This window comes from Triturus cristatus, chromosome 1_1 (genome assembly GCF_964204655.1).
Source record: "Triturus cristatus chromosome 1_1, aTriCri1.1, whole genome shotgun sequence".
Classification (NCBI taxonomy): Eukaryota; Metazoa; Chordata; class Amphibia; order Caudata; family Salamandridae; genus Triturus; species Triturus cristatus.
The window spans coordinates 21,910,241-21,933,984 of NC_140579.1; the positions used below are offsets into that span (position 1 = coordinate 21,910,241).

Consider the following 23,744-nt stretch of genomic DNA (forward strand, 5'->3'; position numbering starts at 1 on the left):
CAAGAGAAAGCTTCACATCCACAGGCGCCGCACTAGCAATGCAGCTGATGCACTTCTGTTTCAAGAGAAAACTTCACATCCACAGGCGCCGCACTAGCAAAGCAGCTGATGCACTTCTGTTTCTAGAGAAAGCTTTACATCCACAGGCACCGCACTAGCAAAGCAGCTGATGCACTTCTGTTTCTAGAGAAAGCTTCACATCCACACGCGCCGCACTAGCAAAGCAGCTGATGCACTTCTGTTTCTAGAGAAAGCTTCACATCCACTGGCGCTGCACTAGCAAAGCAGCTGATGCACTTCTGTTTCTAGAGAAAGCTTCACACCCACAGGCACCGCATTAGCAAAGCAGCCTAAGCACTTCTGTTTCAAGAGAAAGCTTCACATCCACAGGCACCGCACTAGCAAAGCAACTGATGCACTTCTGTTTCTAGAGAAAGCTTCACATCCACAGGCGCCGCAATAGCAAAGCAGCTGATGTACATCTGTTTCTAGAGAAAGCTTCACATCCACAGGCGCCGCACTAGTAAAGCAGCTGATGCACTTCTGTTCCTAGAGAAAGCTTCACATCCACAGGCGCCGCATTAGCAAAGCAGCTGATGCACTTCTGTTTCTAGAGAAAGCTTCTCATCCACAGGCGCCGCATTAGCAGAGCAGATGATGCACTTCTGTTTCTAGAGAAAGCTTCCCACCCACAGGAGCTGCACTAGCAAAGTAGCTGATGCACTTCTGTTTCTAGAGAAAGCTTCACATCCACTGGCGCTGCACTAGCAAAGCAGCTGATGCACTTCTGTTTCTTGAGAAAGCTTCACACCCACAGGCACCGCATTAGCAAAGCAGCCTAAGCACTTCTGTTTCAAGAGAAAGCTTCACATCCACAGGCACCGCACTAGCAAAGCAACTGATGCACTTCTGTTTCTAGAGAAAGCTTCACATCCACAGGCGCCGCAATAGCAAAGCAGCTGATGTACATCTGTTTCTAGAGAAAGCTTCACATCCACAGGCGCCGCACTAGTAAAGCAGCTGATGCACTTCTGTTTCTAGAGAAAGCTTCACATCCACAGGCGCCGCATTAGCAAAGCAGCTGATGCACTTCTGTTTCTAGAGAAAGCTTCTCATCCACAGGCGCCGCATTAGCAGAGCAGATGATGCACTTCTGTTTCTAGAGAAAGCTTCACACCCACAGGAGCTGCACTAGCAAAGTAGCTGATGCACTTCTGTTTCTAGAGAAAGCTTCACATCCACAGGTGCCGCGCTAGCAAAGCAGCTGATGCACTTCTGCTTCTAGAGAAAGCTTCACATCCACAGGCACCTCACTACGAAACCAACAATATTCAAGTGCTGAAGACAGAGTCGCTGCACGCATGGGCTGGCAGAGGCAGTGTACGCATATCCCGCCTTGTATATCAGCCAATGGATAGCGGACAACATCAATCAATCAATCTATCAATGGAATTTGTATAGCGCACTACTGACCAGTGAGGGTCTCAAGGCGCTGAAGGGAGGGGGGAACCGCTACTGCTCGAAGAGCCTGGTCTTGAGATGTCTTCTGAAGGTGAGCAGGTCCTGGGTCTGCCGTAGGTGGGTGGGGAGGGTGTTCCATGTCTTGGCGGCGAGGTAGGAGAATGATCTGCTGCCGGTGGTCTTTCGTTGGATGCGGTGACAGCAGCGAGGGCGAGGTTTGCTGAGAGGAGCTGGCGGGTGGAGGTGTAGAAGTTGAGTCTGTCGTTCAGGTAGGCTGGTCCGGTGTTGTGGAGTGCTTTGTGTGCATGGGTGAGGAGTTCGAAGGTGATCCTCTTGTCGACGGGGAGCCAGTGCAGGTCTTTCAGGTGGGGGGTGATGTGGCTGCGTCGGGGTACGTCGAGGATCAGATGTGCAGAGGCGTTTCGGATGCGTTGTAGTCGATGCAGGAGTTTGGCTGGGATTCCTGCGTAGAGTGCGTTGCCGTAGTCCAGCCTGCTGCTGACGAGGGCCTGTGTAACAGTTCTCCTTGTTTCGGACGGGATCCACTTGTAGATCCTGCGGAGCATGTGGAGGGTGTTGTAGCAGGAGGAGGAGACGGCGTTGATCTGCTTCGACATGGAGATGGAGGAGTCGAGGATGAATCCGAGGTTGCGTGCGTGGTCGCTAGGTGTGGGTGCCGTTCCCAGCGTTGTAGGCCACCACGAGTCGTCCCCGGCCGAGGGGGTGGAACCGAGGATGAGGACCTCCGTCTTGTCCGAGTTCAGTTTCAGGTGGCTGCTCTGCATCCATTTGGCGACGGCCTTCATTCCCTCGTGGAGGTTCGTTTTGGCGGTGTGCGGGTCCTTGGTGAGGGAGGGGATGAGCTGGGTGGGTTGTGCTGGCGGGTTACTTGTGCAAGGGGGGCCATGTAGATGTTGAACAGCGTCAGGCTGAGTGATGATCCCTGGGGTACACTGCAGATGATGTTGGTGGCTTCGGATAGGAAGGGTGGGAGTCGGACTCTCTGGGTTCTGTCGGAGAGGAAGGATGTGGTCTAGTTGAGGGCTTTCTCATGGATCCCGGCTTCTTGAAGGTGTGTTTTTAGGGTGTGATGGCAGACCGTGTCGAAGGCGGCCGAAAGGTCCAGGAGGATGAGGGCTGAAGTTTCGCCGTTGTCGAGTTGTCGCCTGATGTCATCTGTGGCGGCGATGAGAGCTGTTTCCATGCTGTGGTTTTGTCTGAACCCGGACTGGGACGGGTCCAGGATGTTGTTGTCTTCGAGGTGGCGGGTTAGTTGTACGTTGATGATTTTCTCGATGACCTTCATCGGGAACGGGAGGAGGGAGATGGGTCGGAAGTTCTTGAGGTCTTTGGGTCCGCCTTGGGATTCTTGAGGAGGGCGTTGATTTCGGCGTGCTTCCAGCTACCCGGGAATGTGGCTGTCTCGAAGGAGGCGTTGATGACCTTCCGTAGTTGGGGTGCAATGGTTGCGTCGGCTTTGTTGAACACGTGGTGAGGGCAAGGGTCTGACGGAGATCCAGAGTGGATGGAGTTCATGACCTTGTGTGTTTCTTCGTCGTTGACGTTGGTCCAGGAGGTCAGGTGGTTGGTCCAGGTGGTGTTCGCGGGGGAGGAGTCTGGCACGGTCGGGTTGATCGGGATGTTGATGTCTGCTATCTTCTGGTGGAAGAAGGTTGCCAGAGCGTTGCACAGTTCTTGTGAGGGCGGGACATCGTTGGCGCTGGCGCTGGCGTTGGGGTTGGAGAGTTCCTTCACGATGCTGAAGAGCTCTTTGCTGTCGTGTGCGTTGTTGTCCAGTCTGGACTGGAAGCGCACCAGTTACTGACGGTGGGCAGTCTAACACTGCTCATGCAGGACTGACGTCACTCGCTTTGCCCCACCACTCCCCAGCGAAGCTTAGTAGCCAATGGGAGCAGTTGGTGTGTGCGAAAGCGGGCCGGAATGGATAAGAGACCAAAAGGCCAGAAAATAAACAAAACTGCTATGACAGGCTACAAAAGTGGGTTCAGGCTACGAGCTACTGATAGGTTGTCAGTGAGCTACCTTGTTGCAGACCCCTGCTTCAAATGTTTCTGGATTTTCTCCCCATAATTTTAGACAGTAATTTCATTGAAAATTAGCCAATGTACGACCACAGGACGCTTGCTTATTATTAAATATTTATCATCCTGAAGTCCTACTGTAATGAACCAACATACGCCCACGGGACGCTTGCTTATTATTCTGAAATGTTATCATCCTGAAGTGTTACTGTAACGAACCAACATACGGCTATGGGACGCTTGCTTATTATCCTGAAATTTTATCATCCTGAAGTCGTACTGTATTACCGTTTTAGTTCCGCTTGGCCTTCTTCGATCGTCTCCGGGGTTGCATGGTTCACTTAAGTGATGTAGTCTACATTTTACCAATCAGAAAATGTATATTTTTGTGCCTCACTCGTCTGACTTCCCGTTGTGATTTTATTTTTCACTCATCTGTTGTTTAGCTCTCGACACCCTTCAATTCCACGCCCCCGCCCACTCATAAATTGAAAGTCTGCTGCTTGCAATGTGCAGCCTGCCCACCCCTGTAATTTAAGCACCGGGAATATAAACTGTCTAAATGCATACTAGGGTCCAGGAGGGCAGCAAATACAGGGGGGCAATGCCCCCATGGTGAAATCGCACCTGGGTGGAATTACATCTAGTACATCAGGACTAGAATTTTGTGATTGTTGCCCCCGTATTTCATGGTTTTCCTCCCTTATGCCAAGAAGCATCTCCAATGAGCTAGTGCCAGTATCTTGCCACAGTTACCCCTATGCCAAACATTGCCTCCAGTCTGCCAGTAGCAGTGGTTTTCACAGTTGCCTGTTCATGCCTCCAGTTGCCTCCAGTGTGGCAGTAGCAGTAGTTTTCACAGGTGCCGGTCCATGCCAACAATTGCCTCCAGTGTGCCAGTGGCAGTAGTTTTCACAGGTGCCTGCCCATGCCGACAATTGCCTCCAGTGTGCCAGTAGCAGTGGTTTTGACAGGTGCCTGTCCATGCCTACAATTGCCTCCAGTGTGCCAGTAGCAGTGGTTTTCACAGGTCCCTGTCCATGCCAACAACTGCCTCCAGTGTGCCAGTAGCAGTGGTTTTCACAGTTGCCTGTTCATGCCTCCAGTTGCCTCCAGTGTGCCAGTAGCAGTAGTTTTCACTGGTGCCTGTTCATGCCTCCAGTTGCCTCCAGTATTCCAGCAGTAGAAGTTTTCTATGGGTCCCTCTATAAGCCACAAATGACCTTCAGTATGTAAGGGCCAATGGCAGACTAGCAAGCATTACATCATATTCTCACTCACATTTACTCAACCACACTCATTCATTCATTCTCACTCAGTCTACCTCACTCTCACTCATTCTTACTCTGACTCCAACATACTTACTCATACTCACTTGCTCTTACTCGTGTCATTCTCACACACTCTGTATCACTCATTCTCTCTCCTTCATTCACACTCACACTCACTCCAACTCTTACTCACTCATACATTTTCACTAGTGCACTCTTATTGTTGCACATTCTGACTCACTCATACTCACTGACACTCATCCTCACTTATTCTCACTCAGTCCCTTTTAGTGGCTCTCACACACTACCTGTCACTGACACTCACTGTTACTTACACACACACATGCTCACACGTACAAACACACTCACAGACAACCACACTCCGATCCCCAAGCACGTACCCTACATACATTTAAAAGCATTTTTTTTATTTAAGACATCTGCTACAGAAGTTCTCATTCTAGATCCTCGTGCCCCATTTTTTATTACACTAACAGTGAATAGTGATCTATTGTTCACTATTAGTGTAATATAAAATTGGCTGAAAACAAAGGCGGAGCACGACTCCCTTCAGGATAACCTGCCTGTGTGTTCTTGGTACTCATTTGGTACCTCTGAAGCCAGAGGTCACGCAAGCAGTGCCAGGGGTCACAAGGGGCAAGCCTGGAGTCACAGCTGCGACCCCTGGTAATCCCTAAATGATGCCCATGCTTGTGACCCTGTTGAGAACCTCATACAATGTGCCAAGTGACCTCATTCAGAATATCAGAATGTGCTGTGTTTTGTGACTCCATTCAGAATGACTCTGTGCTATGTCATTACCATTCAGAATATCAGTTTCTGTTATATCTTGTGACCTCATTCAGAATCCCTCATTCTGTGCTTAGTCATGCGATACCCCAGAAGGTGCTGTGTCATGTGACCCCAGTCACTGTTTTCTAACCATAGATAGTTCAGTGTTTCACTCCTAAAAATACTGCCATAACTTTAACATCTCCTCTGGAAGCTGATTTCACTGTGTTTGTTTCTCTCTTTTGCAGGATGTCAGAAGCACCCTAAGCAGGTAAGGTTGGTTTATTATCCTCCTGTCAGTGTGTAAGGAGCAGGTCTCAATGCTGCTGTGTGTAAATGCACTAATGAGCTCACACAAAGTGTTAGGAAACTTTCGGATCCTCATAAAATCACTTTACATTCTCAAAAAACATCTGAAGTCCTCAGAAACCTCCCCTGCGTCATCAGGAAACTCTCATAAATTTTCATAAATCCCTGCAAGTTTTCAGCAAACTCTTTTGAGTCCTGAAATAATTGCTACAGAAATGAGCTGCTGTCCTCACAAAACATATTTGTATCTTTAAAGCTTAACTGAAGTCGTACGAAAAGTACCCTGAACATACAGAAAAAGCAAGCCCATTCTGGAAAAGTCCCCCCAGGCTTTCCTCAATTCAGAGTTGTGCATAAACTAAGACATAATTGTTAGGGATGTTAGATCATACACATATATCTTCATGTGGGGTAGAGGTGCTACCATGGGACGGCAGACACCCTGCCACCTAGGGTGTTCCCCTGCTTAGGACAATGTCCTTGGCAACAATTATACAAAATAAAAAGTACTAGAGCACACGTAGAAAGTCCATTTAATAAATAAAGTAGTCGTAATATGAAGTCCATCAAATTTTTTGTTCTTTTTTGTGAAGTTATTTTATTCCATTTGTGGTTTCCACAATGTTCGATTTATATATAAGCAGGAACGGCCAATATCTGGTCTATACGAGCACAAGCAGCTGACACGTGTTTCGTCCATTGGGCTTTGTCAAGGCTGCAGAAAAAATACATACATTGGAATGGAACATCATCTCTCATGAAATCTTTTACGTAAAATTCTTACGTGTCAAAACTTCAAATAGCAGTGATGAGGCAAAGGAAAATAGTGACATGAGATTATATATGCGGGTCACAACGCAATGAGGATATTGTGTAAAAATGCATTGTAGCGTCGGCTCACCCAAAGCCATAAAAAGTGTTACCCATGATCGGCGATGTTGAATGAAAGATGAGAACCCAAGGAAGGGGGCCATTGAGAATCCCAGTAAATATTATAATACAAGCGACAAACTAGATTTTGCATGCATTGTTCTCTATAAGATACGAAGAAATATGCATGTTTAGTGTTCCATTTTGCATGCAAGGATAGAAGAAACTTTAGTAGTGAGATTTAATAAGAAAATAGAATACCTGAGCGCCCTGTAGTAAGGACAATGTCCAAAAGTAGTCCGAGAGATGCAGAGCAGATCTTGTCAGAATCTATTTAAAATATATATAAAATTGTATGTATATTCGACCATGCTGAGGGAAAAATAGTAGTGTGCGGAAAAGTAAACATTAGTACACCGCAAGGAGAGCGGAGTCTCCTGAGTAGTAGAAAGGGAAGTGCAAATAACAACATATAAAAGTAGACCAGTTCAGAATGGAAACTGATCACCCAGGTGAAACGAGGGAAGTGATTACATGTGTAGTGCAATACAATTAAAAGGGCCAATGTATGAATATTTGTCTTGTGAATTTCCTAGTGGAGTGGAAAATAAGCAAGAAGCATTTTATGACTGACTGGTGGTGATCGGTCAGTATAATACCAAAAGAGGCCATCTAGGGTAACCTACCAAACCCACACATTTCTGAAAAATAGAGACCCGGGAGAGTCCAGGGAGGTATGGCTTGCGTGGATCCCCCAATGTTTCCCTAGCCAGAATCCCCTGCAAACCTCAAATTTTGCTGAAAAAATCAAAATGTTCTCAAATGTCTGTGTGAGAAAGTTCTAGGATCACAGGACTGACACAAGTTTCCTGACACTCTGCGCTCGCCCAGGTCTCCCAATAAAAATTATACCTCACTCGTGTGGGTGGGTCAAGTACCCATGGGCCAAAAACATATTGTGGAGACTTCAAAATTACCCATCATAAAAAGACCTGGTTTTGCAGGGAGGGGGCACCGGGGATTTTTTGCCCCTGGGATCGAGGCCATCTAGGGGAACCTACCAAACCCACACATTTCTGAAAACTAGACAACTCGGGGAGTCCAATGAGATATGGCATGCGTAGATCCCTCAATGTTTTCTTACCCAGAATCCCCTGCAAACCTCAAATGTAAGTAAAAATGATCACTTTCTCTGTAATTTTTTGCGTGGGATCACCATGCCGGCACAAATGTCCTACCACCCAACATTCTCCTTGTTCTCCCGAGCAAATAATGATACCTCACCTAGGTTTGCAAGGGATTCTGGGAAGAGAACCTGGTGGAAGCCACACAAGTCACCCCATCCTGGATTCCCCTGGATGTCTAATTTTCAAAATGTTATAGGTTTGCTAGGTTTACATGGGTGCCAGTAGAGCTAGGAGTTCAAAGTCTACAGCTAGGCACTTTGCAAAAAAAGGGTAGGTTTTCACTGTAAAAATGTGGTGTTTTGCGCCGTTTCCTGTCACGGGCACCAGGCCTACCCATACAAGTGAGGTATCTTTTTTATCTGAAGACTTTGGGGAATGCAGGGTGTGTGGAATTTTGTGGATCCACGCAAATTCCAGAACTTTCCATCACAGAAACGTGAAGAAAATGTGTTTGTTTTATAAAGTTTGAGGTTGGCAAGGAATTCTGGGTAAGAGAACCTTGTAAAAGCGACACTAGTCACCCCATCCTGGATTCCACTGGGTGTCTAGTTTTCAAAAATGTATAGGTTGGCTAGGTTTCCCTAGGTGCCGGCAGAGCTTGGGTTCAGAATCTACAGCTATGCACTTCACAAAGAAAGGGTCAGTTTTCACTGTAAAAATATGGTGTGTCCATGTTGTGTTTCGGGACGTTTCCTGTCGCTGGCACTAGGCCTACCCACACAAGTGAGGCACCATTTTTGCTGGGAGACTTCGGGAAACATAGAATAGTAAAAGAAGTGTTTTTGCCAATTGACTTTCTATGCATTTATCCCTTCCAAATGTAGGACAGTGTGTAAAAAAGTATAATTTTCAGCCCTCTAATTCACTTGCTGGTATAGGTACCCAGATATATGGACTTGTGCAAATAACCACTGCTTCAAAATACCCTTTTGTTGTTCCCATTTCGGAAATACATAGTTTTCCTCGATACCTATTTTTCACTCTTTATATTTGCTGTACACCCGGTGCACAATGAAAAACCATCTTAAGGCGCAGCTCAGTTACTGGCTCTGGGTTCTTGGTGATCCTACAAGTCCTATATATCCCCACAACCAGAAGGGTCCTGTGGATGTAACTGTATATTGCTTTACAAAATCTGTCATACTTAAAAGAAGTTACCGGTGACAACGTTGGCACAAATGGCTGAATTTTCAATTCATTTTCAGTTTTCCCTATTTTTAACTGTTAGGTTCTATAAGAAAACCTTGAGGAATCTACACAAATGACCCCTTACTGAACTCAGAGTTTTGTCTACTTTTCAGAAATGTATAGCTCTCCAGGATCATTATTGCTTTCATACCCATTTGTACCAATAACTGAAAGGAGGTTGAAAGCACAAAAAATAGCAAAAATGGGCTATGTCCCAGTAAAATGCCAAAACTTTGTAAATAAATTTGGTTTTCTGACAAAAGTCTGTCAGTCCCTGAAAGCTGGGAAGATGGTGATATCAGCACCATACACCATTTGTTGATACCATTTGCAGGGAAAAAACTGACGCTTTCATCTTCCAGTACGTTTTTCCTATTTTTCCCTCAAAATTTAACTGTATTTTGGCTAATTTCTGCGTCCCCTCCAGGGGAATACACAAACCTTGGGTACCTTTAGAATCCTCAGGATGTTGTAAGAAAAGGACACAAATTTGATATGGATACTTTATATGGAGAAAAAGTTACTCATATCACCTTCCAGCTAAGTAAGCTGTGAGCAAGACGCCTCTACCTGGAGTGTCTAACGTATGTGTTTGCTGAATATTTCTTATAGTTTTGCCCTTTTGTAGGAAGGAGAACTGCCCATTTATTAGCAAAATAGAGGTGTAGTAATAGGATGTTATAATTTTCTTTGCCATATCACAAAGGGACGCCATCTTTGATCTACTGATATAAAGCTGCTGACCCTGCCTTGCTTCAGTCTCCTCCGGAACTTCTTTCATGAGATCCTGGCTCCCCTGGACGCCCATATAAAGCTGCCGACCCCCCCTTGCTTCAGTCTCCTCTGGAGCTTCTTTCATAATCTCCTGGCTCCCCTGGATGCCCATATAAAGCTGCCGACCCTCCCTTGCTTCAGTCTCCTCCGGAGCTTCTTTCATAATCTCCTGGCTCCCCTGGATGCCCATATAAAGCTGCCGACCCTCCCTTGCTTCAGTCTCCTCCGGCGCTTCTTTCATGAGATCCTGGTTCCCCTGGATGCCCATATAAAGCTGCCGACCCTCCCTTGCTTCAGTCTCCTCCTGAGCTTCTTTTGTAAGATCCTGGCTCCCCTGGACGCCCATATAAAGCTGCCGACCCTCCCTTGCTTCAGTCTCCTCCGGGGCTTCTTTCGTGCGCTCCTGGCTCCCCTCGATGCCCATATAAAGCTGCCAACCCTCCCTTGCTTCGGTCTCCTCCGAAGCTTCTTTTGTAAGATCCTGGCTCCCCTGGACGCCCATATAAAGCTGCCGACCCTCCCTTGCTTCAGTCTCCTCCTGAGCTTCTTTTGTAAGATCCTGGCTCCCCTGGATGCCCATATGAAGCTGCCGACCCTCCCTTGCTTCAGTCTCCTCCGGAGCTTCTTTCATGAGATCCTGGCTCCCCTGGATGCCCATATAAATCTGCCGACCCTCCCTTGCTTCAGTCTCCTCCTGAGCTTCTTTTGTAAGATCCTGGCTCCCCTGGACGCCCATATAAAGCTGCTTGACCCTCCCTTGCTTCAGTCTCCTCCGGAGCTTCTTTTGTAAGATCCTGGCTCCCCTGGACGCCCATATAAAGCTGCCGACCCTCCCTTGCTTCAGTCTCCTCCTGAGCTTCTTTTGTAAGATCCTGGCTCCCCTGGATGCCCATATGAAGCTGCCGACCCTCCCTTGCTTCAGTCACCTCCGGAGCTTCTTTTGTAAGATCCTGGCTCCCCTGGACGCCCATATAAAGCTGCCGACCCTCCCTTGCTTCAGTCTCCTCCGGGGCTTCTTTCGTGCGCTCCTGGCTCCCCTCGATGCCCATATAAAGCTGCGAACCCTCCCTTGCTTCGGTCTCCTCCGAAGCTTCTTTTGTAAGATCCTGGCTCCCCTGGACGCCCATATAAAGCTGCCGACCCTCCCTTGCTTCAGTCTCCTCCTGAGCTTCTTTTGTAAGATCCTGGCTCCCCTGGATGCCCATATGAAGCTGCCGACCCTCCCTTGCTTCAGTCTCCTCCGGAGCTTCTTTCATGAGATCCTGGCTCCCCTGGATGCCCATATAAATCTGCCGACCCTCCCTTGCTTCAGTCTCCTCCTGAGCTTCTTTTGTAAGATCCTGGCTCCCCTGGACGCCCATATAAAGCTGCTTGACCCTCCCTTGCTTCAGTCTCCTCCGGAGCTTCTTTTGTAAGATCCTGGCTCCCCTGGACGCCCATATAAAGCTGCCGACCCTCCCTTGCTTCAGTCTCCTCCTGAGCTTCTTTTGTAAGATCCTGGCTCCCCTGAATGCCCATATGAAGCTGCCGACCCTCCCTTGCTTCAGTCACCTCCGGAGCTTCTTTCATAATCTCCTGGCTCCCCTGGATGCCCGTATAAAGCTGCCGACCCTCCCTTGCTTCAGTCTCCTCCTCCTTTCATGAGATCCTGGCTCCCCTGGACGCCCATATAAAGCTGCCGACCCTCCCTTGCTTCAGTCTCCTCCGGAACTTCTTTCATGAGATCCTGGTTCCCCTGGAAGCCCAAATAAAGCTGCCGACCCTTCCTTGCTTCAGTCTCCTCTGGAGCTTCTTTCATAATCTCCTGGCTCCCCTGGACGCCCGTAAAAAGCTGCCGACCCTCCCTGGCTTCTGTCTCCTCCTTCTTTCATGAGATCCTGGCTCCCCTGGACGCCCATATAAAGCTGCCGACCCTCCCTTGCTTCAGTCTCCTCCTTAGCTTCTTTCATGAGATCCTGGCTCCCCTGGACGCCCATATAAAGCTGCCGACCCTCCCTTGCTTCAGTCTCCTCCTTAGCTTCTTTCATGAGATCCTGGCTCCCCTGGATGCCCATATAAAGCTGCCGACCCTCCCTTGCTTCAGTCTCCTCCGGAGCTCCTTTCATGATATCCTGTCTCCCCTGGATGCCCATATGAAGCTGCCGACCCTCCCTTGCTTCAGTCTCCTCCGGAGCTTCTTTCATGAGATCCTGGCTCTCCTGGACGCCCATATAAAGCTGCTGACCCTCCCTTGCTTCAGTCTCCTCCTTCTCTCATGAGATCCTGGCTCCCCTCGATGCCCATATGAAGCTGCCGACCCTCCCTTGCTTCAGTCACCTCCGGAGCTTCTTTCATAATCTCCTGGCTCCCCTGGATGCCCATATAAAGCTGCCGACCCTCCCTTGCTTCAGTCTCCTCCGGGGCTTCTTTCATGAGATCCTGGCTCCTGTGGATGCCCATATAAAGCTGCCGACCCTCCGTTGCTTCAGTCTCCTCCTCCTTTCATGAGATCCTGGCTCCCCTGGACACCCATATAAGCTGCCGACCCTCCCTTGCTTCAGTCTCCTCCGGGGCTTCTTTCATGAGATCCTGGCTCCCCTGGATGCCCATATAAGCTGCCGACCCTCCGTTGCTTCAGTCTCCTCCGGGGCTTCTTTCATGAGATCCTGGCTCCCCTGGATGCCCATATAAAGCTGCCGACCCTCCCTTGCTTCAGTCTCCTCCGGTACTTCTTTCATGAGATCCTGGCTCCCCTCGCTGCCCATATAAAGCTGCCGACCCTCCCTTGCTTCAGTCTCCTCCGGAGCTTCTTTCATGAGATCCTGGCTCCCCTCGATGCCCATATAGAGCTGCCGACCCTCCCTTGCTTCAGTCTCCTCCAGAGCTTCTCTCATGAGATCCTGGCTCCCCTGGACGCCCATATAAAGCTGCTGACCCTCCCTTACTTCGGCCTCCTCCGGAGCTTCTTTCATAAGATCCTGGCTCCCCTGGATGCCCATATAAAGCTGCCGACCCTCCCTTGCTTCAGTCTCTTTCAGAGCTTCTTTCATGATATCCTGGCTCCCCTGGATGCCCATATAAAGCTGCCGACCATCCCTTGCTTCAGTCTCCTCCTTCTCTCATGAGATCCTGGCTCCAGTGGATGCCCATATAAAGCTGCTTGACCCTCCCTTGCTTCAGTCTCCTCCTTTCATGATATCCTGTCTCCCCTGGATGCCCATATGAAGCTGCCGACCCTCCCTTGCTTCAGTCTCCTCCGGAGCTCCTTTCATGATATCCTGTCTCCCCTGGATGCCCATATAAAGCTGCCGACCCTCCCTTGCTTCAGTCTCCTCCGGAGCTCCTTTCATGATATCCTGTCTCCCCTGGATGCCCATATGAAGCTGCCGACCCTCCCTTGCTTCAGTCTCCTCCGGAGCTTCTCTCATGAGATCCTGGCTCCCCTCGATGCCCATATAAAGCTGCCGACCCTTCCTTGCTTCAGTCTCCTCTGGAGCTTCTTTCATAATCTCCTGGCTCCCCTGGGTGCCCATATAAAGCTGCCGACCCTCCCTTGCTTCAGTCTCCTCCGGCGCTTCTTTCATGAGATCCTGGTTCCCCTGGATGCCCATATGAAGCTGCCGACCCTCCGTTGCTTCAGTCTCCTCCGGGGCTTCTTTCATGAGATCCTGGCTCCCCTGGATGCCTATATAAAGCTGCCGACCCTTCCTTGCTTCAGTCTCCTCTGGAGCTTCTTTCATAATCTCCTGGCTCCCCTGGGTGCCCATATAAAGCTGCCGACCCTCCCTTGCTTCAGTCTCCTCCGGCGCTTCTTTCATGAGATCCTGGTTCCCCTGGATACCCATATGAAGCTGCCGACCCTCCGTTGCTTCAGTCTCCTCCGGAGCTTCTTTCATGAGATCCTGGTTCCCCTGGATGCCCATATAAACCTGCTGACCCTCCCTTGCAATTTCTGCAAAAGTTTTTTGGTAAAAGGAAGTGGTTTAGTGTTAAACAAGACGATCACCTTCGGAAGAACCAGCTTCTTAATGGTGTTCACCCTCCATAGATACCGAGGGGCAGATCTTCCCTCCATCTTATAAGGAGAGCATCTATATCACGGTGTTGCTTGAACATGAAATACCTTTGAAAAACCTTTGGCAAAACAGGAACAGTTTGTTTAATTAAACATAGCGGCCGGGAGAACAGTTACAGGCACAGGGTCTGAGTACTGTCTCAATTTACAATCGATCTGTATCATTCTTATTTACAATTCATTATAGGCTATAAAATGTTTCTGGTGATCCTTGTAGGGAGAGGAATATAAGTTGCTGCCTCTAGAGTCATAAATACATTTTCATGGATAATCCAGTTGGGCCTCGACCTTCCATGGACAAAATGCGGCCAGTGGTTAAAGTGTCCAGATGTCTGGCACGGGGAGCACGTGATCACTGCGTGTGCTGCGATCTGATTGGCTCTATGTTCCTAATTCATGTGGCAATTGACTTTATGCTGTTTTTGGAGCACGCGTTCCCCCTCCAGCCATGCGTGCTTTATTGGGGCCAATCTCCCTTAACCATTGTAGTGTTGGTTCACTAATCCGTAAGATTGATCTCGGGTTTCCCGTCCATGCATTTGTCTGCCGGCTACGTGCCACCCCACCTGTGGCCTGTCAATCAGTAACCTTGGGCCTCGGTCTCAGTGCTTGCCGGACTACGTATTTGCGTGTCGGGGTTGATGTGGCGTTCACAACGGGTGAATCTGTTAATAAGGACAAGATCTTGGTCACATAAATGAATGTATCATTTGTCATATCAGCATCGATTTTTTTTCCTAATTAACAGTGGGATACGTTTTTCTTCTTGCCATTGTCAACAGGAGATTAGAGGCCTCGGCCATTTCATACGCATCGACAAGTCAATGCATTAATTCATACAGCTTCCTTCCAGGCACAAACCACTTTTGATCGAAATGGATCAACTTTTGAAGGACATCTGACAATCTCTTAGCCAAAATTCCTGGAATCATTTTGTAATCACAGTTCAATTAAGATATAGGTCTGTAGGAATCTGCTAACCTAGCGTCTTTACCCTGCTTAAGGATCATAACTACAGATGCCTCATATTAGGAAGGTGGAATTTAACAGCCTTCCGGAGAGATCTCATTAAAATAAGATACCCAGAAACAGAAAGAGGATTGAGATGGGATCCCCTCTGGGCCTGCTGCTTTCCCTTTACTGAGCCTCCTAATCTGTTCCCTTATCTCTCCCTCTGTGATCCCCTCTGGGCCTGCTGCTTTCCCTTTACTGAGCCTCCGAACCTGTTCCCTTATCTCTCCCTCTGTGATCCACTCTGGGCCTGCTGCTTTCCCTTTACTGAGCCCCCGAACCTGTTCCCTTACTCTCCCTCTGTGATCCTTCCCCTACGGCCTATAATCTGCTGTTCCGTAAGACATGGGAGTTTTTGTTTTGCAGCCAGTTTTTCATTACTAACATCTGGGTTCAAATCTTTCTTGTATATCCCACTTAAGCTACCCTACATCTTGGTTGTAGAGGGATGGTAACACAGTTTACACTGGCAGGGATTGGATGTGATAATGTTGTGTTGTGGGCGCTGTCAGGAATTCACGTGGACCTCAGGGAGGAAGGTATTTATTAAGTATGTACACGAGACCCCACCAGGAGCAGATGTAACCTGTCTCTGCCCCCCCTCACTCAGCCAACGGCCGCTCCTAGAAGACCCATGCTGAGGCACTCCATAGCATCATATAAAGCACACTGGTCTCACTGAGCCATCTGCCATAGAACACCCACATCCTGTCGTAAGATGTTAAAGGTACTTTTGGATATCGTTAGAGCTTTGACTGTAGTTTATGAACAGTAACTCGCACTGAGCTCTAGTCCGTAGGCGCTGCTCCAAATACTGAATCTTATTTCAAATACAGGTCCTATGTGATGTTCATCAGCTGTTCCTGTAGCTGTCATTGCTCTTTAATACAAAGATGATGTGTGTGTTATTACAGGTGTAATAATGTGAAGATTCAGAGGCCAGAGGAGGTGGTGAAGAGTTATAAAGGTAAATACCATTGCGATGATTAGCTCTGAATATTACTGGTCATGAAAATGATATGGTGTGCTATGGTGTGGTGTGCTATGGTATGGTGTGGTGTGGTATGGTGGGCTATGGTATGGTGTGGTGTGGTATGCTATGGTATGGTGTGGTGTGATACGGAATAGTATGGTATGTATAGAATATTCTGGGATGGTATGGTATGGAATGTTATGATCGTGTGGTGTACTATAGGGTGAGATCATGATATCATATGGTATAATGGTATGGGATGGTTTGGTATGGTGGTAATGGATGGAATGGGATGGCGGAATGGTATGGTGTGGTGTGGTGTGCTATGGTATGGTGTGGTATGGTATGGTATGGTTTGGTGTGGTATGGTATGGTATTGTGTGGCATTTATTGGTAACATTCACTCACGTCAGGGTACAGTTACTTGATTTGTGTCTCTAAACTTGGTCTTTTCCAGATTTTTCTAGATTTCTACTCATCTCCATTCTGTATACGTGCTGCCACATTTCCTTTGTTTAAATCATTCTTCCCCTTGGACATTCATACTAAGTTTATCGGAAATTCAGATGCAGTTATTTCACACCTCACATTAATGATACTGCTGGGCTTGACTACTGCGAGAAACTCAGTTCCTGCAGTATTCTGGGACTTTTGAAAGGGGAATTACCTCAGAATTTGGTATTTATCACATAACACATTCTATTTTCCAGAGTTTTAGCACCAACAGGGACCTAGTGCATGCATCTACACAGACCCAGCTCATGCACCTACACTGACCTAGCGCATGCACCTACACTGACCTAGTGCATAAACCTACAGTGACCTAGCGCATGCACCTACAGTGACCTAGAGCATGCACCTACACTGACCTAGCGCATGCACCTACACTGACCTAGCGCATGCACCTACACTGACCTGGTGCATAAACCTACACTGACCTAGAGCATGCACCTACACTGACCTAGAGCATGCACCTACACTGACCTAGAGCATGCACCTACAGTGACCTAGAGCATGCATCTACAGTGACCTAGAGCATGCACCTACACTGACCTAGCGCATGCACCTACACTGACCTAGCGCATGCACCTACACTGACCTAGAGCATGCACCTACACTGACCTAGCACATGCACCTACACTGACCTAGAGCATGCACCTACACTGACCTAGCACATGCGCCTACACTGACCTAGCGCATGCATCTACAGTGACCTAGAGCATGCACCTACACTGACCTAGCGCATGCACCTACACTGACCTAGAGAATGCACCTACACTGACCTAGAGCATGCATCTACACTGACCTAGTGCATGCACCTACACTGACCTAGAGAATGCACCTACACTGACCTAGAGCATGCATCTACACTGACCTAGTGCATGCAGCTACACTGACCTAGAGAATGCACCTACACTGACCTAGCGCATGCACCTACACTGACCTAGTGCATGCAGCTACACTGACCTAGAGAATGCACCTACACTGACCTAGAGCATGCATCTACACTGACCTAGTGCATGCACCTACACTGACCTAACACATGTATCTACACTGACCCAGCTCATGCACCTACACTGACCTAGTGCATGCACCTACAATGACTCGCTAGTACAGTATAACTTGGAGTAGCTCTGTCGCTGTACCTTATAATGCAGTGTAATGAGTAGTACAGTAGACCTTCTAATAGCTCTGTCACTCAGTACCTTCTAATACTCATGAGTACAGTATACCTTCTAGTAGCTCTGTCACGCTGTACCATCCACTGCAGTGTACCGACTAGCACTGTATACCTTGGAGTAGATGTGTCACTCTGCACCATCTAATGCAGTGCGCTGATTAGTACAGTATACCTTCTAATAGCTCTGTCACTCTGTGCCATCTGATTCAGTGTACTGACTAGTACATTACACCTTTGGGTAGGCCTGTCAGTCTGTACCATCTAATAAAATGTACTGAGTAGCACTGTATACCTTGGAAGAGCTCTGTTACTCCGTATCATCTACTGCAGTGTATCTCCATCAGGCCTCTGGAGACCAATCACTGGGTAAGTTAATATTATAGCCCCCGCACAGAATAAGTGGAAGAGGCCAATGAGCGAGTTCACTGGAGATAGTATCAAGTACACTAGGATCGTCGCTATTACATCCATATACTGTACACAGTGTCAGTTTCGTACCCATACTATATTGACATTCAGTAATCGCCCCCCGGCCAAACTTATCAGAGCATGATTGTGTGCATTGGATCCCGCCTCCTTGAGCCAGTATAGCAACGCCCTGAACCCTGGCCCCCGCGTTGTTGCACTAACCACCCTATACCCCAGTGTTTTTAATACATGCAATTGTGATCCTTCGATATGTGTCTCTTGGAGGCAAATAATATTTGCCACAAACGCTTGTAACCCAACCGCTACCCTCGGCCTTTTCTTGATGTCATTGAGACCACAGATGTTGATAGTTGCGATTCTAAGTCTGCCCATGTCGGCTTATAACATTAACCAGATTCTGGCACCACATCGCTGTACAGCAATCGCACCACACCGATCCCGCACTCTTTGCATCTAATGTGACAAATGTGATAAATGTGACAAAAACACTATTGAACCAGCCCCCTTTTATCACCCCTCTGAGGATCCCATTCCCCCTCCTTTCCCCGCCCCCCACCCACCGCCACAACCTAGGCAATCAGGCTCAACCGTGAGCCTGCGCGAGGACGTCTGGACCACTCCTCTTCTCCCTCCACCTCTCTTCCCCACCAGTGATCAAATATACAATAATAGAAATACAGCGCTCCCATAAAGAGGAATCTCCAGCCTCTATGCAGCGCTTTCCCTCGCATGTTACAGTTATTTTTTACCACCGATGGCCCCTGCTAAGATATCGTCCAGTAGCTTCTGGGCTTGGATTTCAGAATTTAAGCTTAAATTCTGACCCTGAAAGACAACTTTCAGCCTAGCTGGATTTTGCAAAAATACTGCAGCCCCTGCTGTCTGGAGAGGGGTTATAAGCTGTCTAAGCCGCCATCAGTAGCGTGAGCGAAATCTGGTTTGGCAAAAAAGGAGAAACCTTCAAAACTTCTTTCAGCATTAGGTCTGGCGAGGTCATACACAGCCTGGCGTAACAAAACCTTTCCAGAATAGACCAATAAAGCACGGGGCAGCGCCCGCTCACTGGACGAGTGCCTTGCAGGTGATAAGGGAAATCGATGGACGCATTGTACTTCCTTGTCCCAATCCCAGTGAGAAAGATCGGGGAGGGAACCTTTCAGCCGGGTTCAGAGCGAAGATGTCCACAATAGATCACGTTTTTAGGTTACAACTATTACATTGGAAGACAGTGTGTATAGAGGGTGGCAGCCTCTAACTCATTTTTGTGGACCTATCTGCATCTGACTTGGTGCCGAGGGACAAACTGTGGGCTGCTTTATTGGACTTGTGGCTCCACCTTAACGTTGCCACCAACTGAAATGACTGCATGAAGGCAATTTTGCCCAAATTAGGTACGGCAAAAATGGTGAACTTACAGCCCCCATACCTGTAGACGGAGGTGTACGCAAAGGCTGCGTCTTGGCCCGACCTTTTTTTTGCCTTTTTATTAATGGCCTAGTTGAGGCTTTGTTTGCTGGGAAGGATATTGATGCCCCCTAAGCTGGCGAACCGTGAAGAACCTGCCATGATGTTCGCCGACGACACCCTTCTGCTCTCAAAGTCACCTATGGAAGTCAGAGGGCCTTAGACAGCTTTATGTTTTTTGCAAAAATAGGGGCTTGGAGTTCAATTCGCAGAAAACCAAATGCATGGTATTTAATGCAGGTAATAGTGTTCGGTCAAATCCTTGCCTAGATGGGAAACCCCTCGAGAGGGTGACTGTCTTTGAATAACCTTGGAATCACGCTCACCGAAAAAATGGACTGGGGTGCCCAAATCAAAAAAGCAAGCTTAAAGCTGGCCCAGACAATGGGGGAACTGACAAAGGTATGCAGAAGGTGTATCCATAAATCTGTTGGGCCGGTGGTGGAAACCTACAAAGCACAAGCTAGGGGTCCTGCCCTGTATGGGACTGCTATATGGGGTCACCGTCCATCTGGCTCTATAGGGAAAATTGAGAATTCCTTTGCCATGCAATTGTTGGGTCTTCCCCCAAGCTCCCCGCTTACACCGCTTCGTATGGACCTTGGGATTAGTCCAATTGCAGACGATGCCACTCTTAGACCACTTGTATTCTGGCGATGTCTGTGGAGTACCCCAGAACTGGCTGTATACAGGGAAGAGCTGAGCGAAGTGTTGAGCTTACAGGGTGCAAGCAAACTACCACGGCAGGCCTTCATCAAGAATACTTTTGCGGCCATAGGAAGGGGTAATTTGTGGAACAATGCAGAAATCTGCCTGTCTGCCTGATAATATCTAGGAAGGACCTGTTAGAGAGCTACAGGGAGCACAAACTTACCCGGATACAGGGGAGTTCTGCGACTGGCTCATTAATTGCAGTGTTTTTAGAGATAAAAAAACAGTACAGATTAGATCCTGCCTGGACGATATCCAGCTGGCTCTTGCCAAGAAGTTATACCTGCAGTTTAGGCATGGGGTGCTCCCGTTGCGTGTTTTCACAAATAAATGAACGGGTTCATCCAATTTGGGATGTTCGGCATGTAGCAATGCAGCGGAGACGGAATATCATGTAATATTTTTCTGTCAAGGGTATAAGAAGGCGAGACACCGATGGCTATTACAGCTATTCAGAAATCTGTGACCTAAGCACTGTGCTGAGGTTTTTAGGATTTTGAAATATGACACGCACATGCCCATTGTGCATTCAATATGACGTTTTTTATTCTCCATGTGGTGTGCACGTCGAGCTATCCTAAAGATGAGCCCATAGGTTCTGCCTGATTATTTTATCATATCAACTGGGTTTGGTACTTTTAATATCATTTTTTTAAGCTTAAAATGTGCAAAATGTGCATCTTGTACCTTTTTTATCTGTATATTCTTTTAAATTTGTGATCATGTGACGGCTGTGATGTTAGCAACACAAACTTTGGTTTCTTGGAAAATTTGTTATGGCCTAATATTGCTCTTGTATTGCACACCCATTTTTATTGGTATTTTATGAAATACCAATGTAATACACATGCAATTTATGAGTAACTCTAACCCTTATTTAGAGCAATGAGAGTTGAATGAAATGTATTGTATTTTTATCTGTGCTTTTATGGTCATACTGACCGAAAATAAATAAAGACTTTTCTCTCTCTCTCTCATATTAATTATAAATTTCCTTATGTCATTGCCCTCGTACTTTTAGGGGATTCCTAGCATCCTTAGATTGTTGTGGCGCTGGCGATTCTCATTATCCTCAAGTTTCCACATAACATCTTTCAGGGTGCTCTCCTGCGATGTACCCTGAACCTTCAGCGTGTCAACTGTATTTTCTAATGCCTCAGTACGTGTCTCTACCATATTTAATCTCTCAGAGATATCAGTACAGATTTTCCCAGTCTTGCGAACGGACCCTTGGAGTTTTTTAGAGGCCAGCCGTGCTTGATGGTTATTAGACTTGACATCATCCTGGAATAGTCGCAGGGAAGGTAAGATTAAAGCTTGGGAGAGTTCCTCCACCTTTCTATTGTTCGATTGCTCCATTTCACCCCCTGGATTCCCAATTGATAGTTTCTCTTTTCCACTTACATCTTCAGGGGGTAGCAGTTGTGCAGCTGAATAATCCCAACCCAATTCCTCCTCAACCTCATTATCACCTGGGTTTTCTTGAACTTTCTTCCCAGATGTCCGTTTGGGTTTCTTAGAGATGGCGCCGTTCTCTTGTCGGCTACTATTACTTGAGGAAGAGCCTCCGCCATCGCTAATAGCAAATAGGCTGGTGTCCGATCCCTCTGATTCCTCAGTAGAGTAAAAACCTTTTCCAAAGAATCCGAGGATAAACAACCAGTCTCGATAGTTTTTCTTTGGGATTCGCTCCCTCTAATGCACCATGCTTACTTTTGCTTGTCATATCTGGTGTACTAGCACCCTTCTCATCATTTGATTTATCGGTAGGTATATCGGGGGGCAGTTATCATTACTTCCAGTCTCATCTGCCAGGCAGGTATGTCAAGATGCTTCCAGAATAGTATTATCACAGTTTGCCAGCCAAGGGGTCGCCCTTTTAGCTAGGAGATTCTCATTTTCCTCCTCTTGTATACCGGGTATTGCAGTATGTGTAGGGCGGTTCACAAAGTTACACACTTCCCCATTACCATCACCATTTCCTTGATTTTGCTGTCTTTCCTGCCCAGCCTTTTCCTTTTCGCTCATGTCTAGGGGTGGAAACATGCTCGAGATGGAAGGTTGCAACCTCTCCGGATGCCTGTAAGCACCGGGGAATTGTCGTTATGTGAGGCTCTATTTTTTCCTTTTCCTGCTTTTCCTGTTCGTCCCCTTTACCAGTACAAGGGTCTCCCTTCCTGCCCCCCAATTTGGCATCCGTCCCTTTACTGGGTGATTGTATGGAGGTGGAAGCAGGGGCCGCCATCCGTGGTTTCCCGTTTCCGCGAGCAGCCATCACCACTGACTCTGCGGTCTGCGTTCCAGCCTGTGGAGAGTCGCTGTATCCAGCCTGTCAGCAGCATCCGTGTTAGAACCTCCCAGCGGCCGAAGCAGGAGCCCGGTCTTCCCCAGCACAAGCGTGTCCAGCACCCGCCTCGTTGTTCTGCTGAAGTGGGCCCATAGAGATCTCCTGTCAGACTATCGCCCCAGCACATACTCCGGTTTCACAGCACAGAGAAATATCCAGCGAGAGAGGAGAGAGGAGAGTGGTGACCTCACTCAGACGTCATCTTGCCTCCTTCGTTCCAAAAAACGTCGGCGGTCCGATGCCGCGTTGCGTCATCTTCGCAGGAAGCAGCCCTTACTTTATACCTTCTAGTATAAACCAAGAAGACCGTCAATGCACAACTAATGAGATTCATCGGAGAATACTTCATCTTTGACCCCTCCCAATCCGGATTCCACAGCAACCACAGACCCGAGAACGCTCTACTCACCGCCACAGACGACATCCACACCCTCCTCTGTAGTATCTAATATAGAGTACTGACCAGCAAAGCCAGCCAGCCCACCATCTCCTCCTGGACCCCAGTCACCACTGAAGACACCACTTCGATCATGAAAGGCATCCACTCAGGGGCCCCCCCGGACCCTGCCCGCCACACATCTACCACGGAGCCACCACCACCATCGCTCCAGAACTACGACGCACCATCAACGCCACCTTTAAGACCGGTATCTTCCCCGATGACTGGAAATGCACAGAAGTCAGACCGCAGCTCAGAGAAGACTCCATCCTCGACCCCTCCCAATCCGGATTCCGCAGCAACCACAGCACCGAGACAGCTTGACTTGCCACCACAGATGACATCTGCACCCTCCTCGACCAAGGACACACCGCAGCCCTGATCCTACTCGACCTCTCGGCAGCATTCCACACCGTCTCCCACCGCGCACTCACCGCCAGACTCCACGACGCTGGTATACAAGGAACCGCCCTCGACTGGATCCGCTCGTTCCTCACCAGCAGAACCCAAAGAATCAGACTACCACCCTTCCTCTCCGAACCCACGGAAATCAACTGCGGAGTACCCCAAGGATCATCGCTTAGCCCCACGCTCTTCAACATCTACATGGCCCCCTCGCCGCCATCGTCCGACAGCATGGACTCAGCAGAGTATCCTACCCCAACGACACCCAGCTCATCCTCTCCCTCACCAAGGACCCCTTCACCACCAGACTCAACTTCCAGGAAGGAATGAACGATG

At 48.2% G+C, this 23,744-nt stretch overlaps 1 protein-coding gene across 1 annotated transcript in view; it reads left to right on the forward strand.

Annotated features, from left to right (window-relative positions):
* The window catches only part of LOC146869184 (E3 ubiquitin-protein ligase TRIM39-like), an 84,531-nt gene that overhangs the window by 51,779 nt on the left and 9,008 nt on the right, over positions 1–23,744 (forward strand). The window contains exons 4-5 of the mRNA XM_085643015.1: positions 5,815–5,837; positions 15,874–15,926. Of these exons, the coding sequence (XP_085499141.1) occupies positions 5,815–5,837; positions 15,874–15,926 (76 nt within the window). The remainder of the gene's footprint in view (positions 1–5,814; positions 5,838–15,873; positions 15,927–23,744) is intronic.